The sequence below is a fragment of the Tachypleus tridentatus genome, chromosome 13, assembly GCF_004210375.1.
Source record: "Tachypleus tridentatus isolate NWPU-2018 chromosome 13, ASM421037v1, whole genome shotgun sequence".
NCBI lineage: Eukaryota > Metazoa > Arthropoda > Merostomata > Xiphosura > Limulidae > Tachypleus > Tachypleus tridentatus.
Genome location: NC_134837.1, coordinates 253,131,106 through 253,136,953, shown reverse-complemented (window position 1 = coordinate 253,136,953; position 5,848 = coordinate 253,131,106). Strand labels below are relative to the sequence as shown.

The window sequence follows — 5,848 nt, the reverse complement described above, 5'->3', positions numbered from 1 at the left end:
AACAATACAATGCATTACACTATTTTAAGTTGACAGTTCTGATTTCTATATTACAATGCATCACACACTATTGTAATTTCACTGGATTATTTATATGCTGTTTTTTCAAGCGGCGAATATCTCGAATTTTATATTTGATTTCTAGAAATTAAATGAGCCCTAACGTTTACAAGAGAAGTGAGGTTTCTCAGAAGAGTGATTCTCTATTACCTCCATTGAATTTGTGCCTGAAAATTGCTTTGTGCTGGTAAAAAGGAAAGTTTAAATAATATTAGTTTGTATATAGTTAACAGAAAACTGTTAATTTAAAATATGGAATACTACAGGGTGTTCGGAAAGTCACTGTGCAGTTTGAAAGCAGCGATAACAGCATTTATTCAGTCTATTTCAAGCCAGCAACTGATGGCGGTGTTTAGAAACAAAATAAGAAGGATCCAGGCCTGTACTGATGTCAACGGGGTCACTTTCAACATTGTTTATAATTGTCATTCATATTTACCTCCCGTATTCTATATTGAAACATGTCTGTTAATAAATATATAAGTGTACAGTGACTTTCCGAACACCCTGTATTTTGATTTGTTTTTACGTCGAATATAGAGTGTGCTGTAATTTTCTGGTGTTAATAGGGACAATGTATAACATTGTTGGTCAATCTAGTGAATGGAATTAATTAGGTATTTATGGTTTAGAAGTGGAAGAGTCTGCCTTACACTAAGTAACATTCATATTCACGGTTCATTGTTACATATTTTTATGTTCATTGCTATATTAGAATTAATACATGAACACAATTCCATCGATACAAGAAGATAACACAGATGCCACTCACATGATATATACATATATAACAAATGGGAGTTGGCAAGGGTGGTCTAGTAGTGAGCATGTCGGATTGTTAATTCAAGGGTAACTGATTCAGGTGTTGCTGTAAAACTAAAGTCGTGGGTTAATTCAGGGACAACTGATTCAGCTGTTACTGTAAAACTAAAGTCGTGGGTTAATTCAGGGGTAACTGATTCAGCTGTTACTGTAAAACTAAAGTCGTGGGTTAATTCAGGGGTAACTGATTCAACTGTTATTGTAAAACTAAAGTCGTGGATGCATTATAACACTGGCGATCAAATCCCACTATTAGATTACACTAGTCTCAGAGTTGGTGTAGCATGCTGGTTACTAGCTTCCTTTTCTATGTCTATCCGTTCAATACTAGAGAAGTCTAGCGCATTAAATCAGATATTGAGTTACTTTCAAAACAAGTTTTGATCTTTCCTTATAATTGGAATTTATTTGGTCAGATTATTTTAATATACCTTGAATTTCGCAGAAAATATTTTATGATAAGTAGCCTCAAGAACTTGGAGATAACTTATAAATTAATTGAACATATGTTGACCAACAATTTATCGGTTTCTAGCAGGTTTTGTATTTGTTCATAATATTCTCACTAACTTATCCCAACTTAGGATTGATTAACGCCCCCACTAGTACAGCGGTATGTCTTCAGATTTACAACGCAAAACCATGGGTTTGATTCCCCTCGGTGGGCTCAGCAGATAGCCCGACGTGACTTTGCTATAAGAAAACAAACAAACAAATATCGATTAATAATATATAATTAATTCTATAAAATTTTATATCTTGATTGGTATATATTTATAGAATGTATAAATAGTTATAATAATGATAATTCATTTCTTCTAGTGCAGTGATGGCGAACCTTTTAGAGATTGCGTGCCTCAAATGTGACCCAAAATTATTTTGTCTATCCGAACGTGCCAGAATTTTCATATAAATGACAGTTACTTTCCAATAAAAAACCGACTTTTTGATGAGTATCTTTATTTTAAAAAAAGTCGAATTACAAAAGTTTCAATGAAACTAATAAATAGCCTTGACTTAAATTTTGTATATTTTGTCTTGAATTTTATTAAATCAATGCGATCTCTGCTGTTGTGAACACTCGGATAACTTGTTAATTGATGGTTCATATTTTGTTGATTTGAGAGCAACAGATGCAGCACTCAGTTCATCTGTAAGCTTGTTTCTTCTGTTTGATTTGATGAAATTCAAAGTTGAAAACAGCTGCTCACAAGCGTAAGATGATCCAAACAAAGTAAGAAAAGCTATTCCAAGTAATTTCATTGACTTAAAATTAATTGGCAAAGAATTCCACACTTTAAGAATTTCATTTTCACAACTCTTTGCAACGTTTTCTTCCAAGATCCCTCCACACTCTATTTTCTCAAGTGTTTTACGCAGGGCACAGAATTTATTAGTCCAAGTATAGTTTTCCTGAAATTCTTCCAGCTTCATTTCTAGAGTTTTCAAAACCAACCTGTGTAAACAGGAAAGATCGAGATCTTCAAATTCAGTTTTATCGGGAAAGGTAAGAAAATACAAAGTTTTTTCTATCTTTCTAAACTGCATAAATCTGTTACTAAAATTCTCCTTCGCTACCGCGATAATGCTTGAGTTGTCGAGTTTTCTAAATGCATTTTCAGATTTGGAAAATATTTGAGTTCCCCACCTTCGATGTCTTTTTCAAAAACTTGCAATTTTCTCTCAAATGCCTTTATATCACAGAACATTCTTTCTGCTGTTTTTCCTACTCCTTGTAGTTTTGTGTTCAGTGCATTGAAGTGTGATATAAAGTCTGTAAAGAACATGAGGTTATTAAGCCAAGCCACATCAGTGAGCTGTAGAAAGTCTTGTCCTTTTTCATGCATAAAAAATCTAATTTCGTTCAAGCAAGCAATAAATCTTTCCAGAAAACGTCCTCTGCTCAACCATCGGACATTTTTATACATAATTAAAGTACTATATTGTGCTTGAACCTCATCAAGAAGTGTTTGAAACTGACGAAAATGAATCGCACGAGTCATAATGTAATTCATCATTTTTGTAACATCTTTGAGTATATCATCTAATTTTTTGCTACTTTCTTTTGCACAAAGAGTTTCTTGATGTATAATACAATGAAACTGGATGACTTGATGTTTTATTTTGTTCTCAAACAACTTTATGAAACCAGATGTTGACCCAACCATACATGGTGCTCCATCACTAGTGATCGAAACTGTCTTTTCGGGCTTAATGCTTTGTGTCAAAAAACATTCCATCACAGCATTGTAAATATCTACTCCTTGTGTTCTTCCGGGTAAAGAAATCAGTTTCACCAATTCTTCCCTCATGGAGTCACCAACAACATAACGCAAAATTACTGCTAACCTTGCATGATTATTTATATCCGTACTCTCATCCAAACACATGGAGTAACAAGAAGCCTTTTGTAACTCAGTACTGAGTTGTTGATTGACATCATTTGCCATACGTAAGATACGATCTTTCACGGTATTTCTGCTAAGTGGTACCTCACAGATTCGTTGTAAAATTTCACGTTTATTTGAAAAATCACTAAAAAGGAAATCACTTCCAGCTAACATAGTCGTTTTTATGAAATCTCCATCAGATAGAGACTTACCATGTTTAGCGATACATAATGAAGTTTGAAAGCTGGCCTTCGTCAAATGGTTAGGTTTAGAAAGAAAGTTTCCAAGATTAAGACATTGAGAATGATATTTCCTCAGTTCGTTTGCAAGAAATTCCTCCTTTTCTGTTTCATCAAGTTCAGCAACATTTTTGTGGTTGGTTTCAAAATGCCGTTTGACACTAGAAGTACGACACACAACACTTTCACCACATAAAATACATAACGCTTTACCGTTGCGTTCAATGGTTCCAAATAATTTTGTCCAATTTTCTTGAAATAATCGTCCACTATCCATTAGCTTTGCCTTCTTTGCATTCATTTTTGGTATAACTTAAACACTCAAAAGTAAAGTTTAATGAAACAAACTTTTAAAAATTTACTTAAACAAAGAACAGTTAAATATTTAAACAAATTAAATTGGCCCGTTTTGTTACTGTAGCTTTTTTAATGCCATGATAATGTGGAGTGCAAAATTTAAAACTAAACACGATTGGTTAAAAAATATTCTCAAGTTAATCAATAGTTTATAATGTTTCGCATTTTAAGCTGCATTTAGCTTGTATTATATTCAAATTTTCAATAAAATTACAAAGAATGATTTATGACAAGTTTTCTGTTTTTTGTATAATTCTTCATGACTGCAGAATAATAAGTAACCGATATAATTATTTATTCATATTGGTTGAAGACCTATACGAATAGATGTAATGACTTACGATGCCACCCCCGTCGTTCAAAAGGTTCGACATGCAACCTGTAGGGATAATATCCCTGGGATATATTATAGTATTAATCTAACCCGAAGTAGAGACAAGGGCTGACGTTAAGGCGCATTAAACTGGGAACAACGATTTCCCAGGCTTTACCAATATCCAATCCTTCTTATCGATCCTACCGGGAATATCCCTAGTTCTAGTGTTAGCTACACTTACGCGCATTGCCTCCTCTGCACCACGAGGAGGCCCTGAAAATCGAAGTACTTGAATCCTAGTGCTCTCAGGTCATGCCACCTCTCGTAATTACCTAGTTCGCTATATACTTCTTAGCAAAGATGTGGGAATCTTATCACGTGCCAGCAATCGTGGCCTTGCGTGCCACCTCTGGCACGCGTGCCATAGGTTCGCCATCACTGTTCTAGTGTAATTAATATTTCTCTACTTTTTATATTGGCTATTACATTCCGACTAATGTTAGGAGTCTTTTACACGCTTTTTGGTATGTTTTCTTTATACTAATACGATAATAGCATTCCATCCTATTGGGCAAGCGTTTCTTGCCAATGTGTTGACTCCTACTTAATATGTTATTTCAATTATAAATAATATCCAACAGTTCTTTAAATTATTATTCCTACAATAATGACCCCAGTGACACAACGGGATGTCTCTGGTTTTACAACCCTATAAACCGAGTTTCGACAGCCGTGATGGGCAAAGCACAGTAACCCATTGTGTAGCTTTGAGTTTAACTGCAACCAAAACCTACAAAACACACCCAGTGGCACAGCGATATGTCTAAAGGTGTACAACGATAAATATCGAATTTCGATACCCATTGTGGGCACAGCTTTGTTCTTAACTATGAACAGATAAATCTTTCTACAACGTAAATTCTAACTGACTAATTACAGTGTTTTATTAAAAGCCATGTATAAAAATAAAATATACAGTGCACGTGAGTAGTAAACCTGATGTACATTTTGTTGTTCGAATCCCCGTCACACAAACATGCTCGCTCTTTCAGTCATGGTATCATTATAATGTGACGGTCAATATCACTATTCGTTGGCAAAGGAGTAGCTCAAGTGTTGGCGGTGAATGGTGACGACTAGCTGCCTTCCCTTTAGTCTTATTTAAATTAGAACAGCTAAATTAGGAACGGCTCGCGCAGATAGTCCTCGTGTAGCTTTGCGTGAAATGGTTGCAACAGTGATATCGACTTAATATAACATATAACATACTGATTAGGAATATCAAGGGATCTTTTGACTCTCCCATTCTATAAGACAAACTACAACTGTTAAAAAACTAGCTCTTATCATTCATATATCTATCAAGATTTCTTTAAAATTCGTTTATATTTCTGCCTCCACAACACCCGTAGGCAACCTATTTCATAAGCTACCAACCTCCTTATTTGAAAAAACAAAACTGTCTTATCTGAAGACGGCTTTTGCCTTGTCTAAATCTATATTTGTGTTCCCTAGTTCTATGATTCTCACTTTTAAGTATGAAAAATGTTGGTACATCAATATTATCAATTCGTTTTACAGTTTTAACCTCTAAAATCATATGTTCTCTAATTTCTTTTTCCAAGAGAAAACAATTTTAAGGACCTTAACCTTTCCTCATATGA

General features: G+C 34.4%; 1 protein-coding gene across 1 annotated transcript; it reads right to left on the bottom strand.

Moving 5' to 3' along the window:
- Positions 1 to 1,935: 1,935 nt before the first annotated feature.
- On the bottom strand, positions 1,936 to 3,812 carry LOC143236516 (SCAN domain-containing protein 3-like). Its single transcript, XM_076474818.1, has 3 exons — positions 3,053 to 3,812; positions 2,461 to 2,656; positions 1,936 to 2,338 (listed from the first exon to the last, which is right to left on the bottom strand). The coding sequence occupies exons 1-3, from the start codon at positions 3,810 to 3,812 to the stop codon at positions 1,936 to 1,938; spliced, it is 1,359 nt and encodes a 452-aa protein (XP_076330933.1).
- Between the last annotated feature and the right edge of the window lie 2,036 nt (positions 3,813 to 5,848).

Bases quoted from the DNA above. Each gene is read 5' to 3' on its own strand.
- LOC143236516 (XM_076474818.1), bottom strand. From the start codon at position 3,812: ATGAATGCAAAGAAGGCAAAGCTAATGGATAGTGGACGATTATTTCAA. The intron at 2,657-3,052 runs GTATGGTTGGGT...TGTTCTTTACAG, and splicing joins CACTAGTGATGGAGCACCAT to ACTTTATATCACACTTCAAT. The intron at 2,339-2,460 runs GTAGCGAAGGAG...CTGTTTACACAG, and splicing joins ACAACTCAAGCATTATCGCG to GTTGGTTTTGAAAACTCTAG.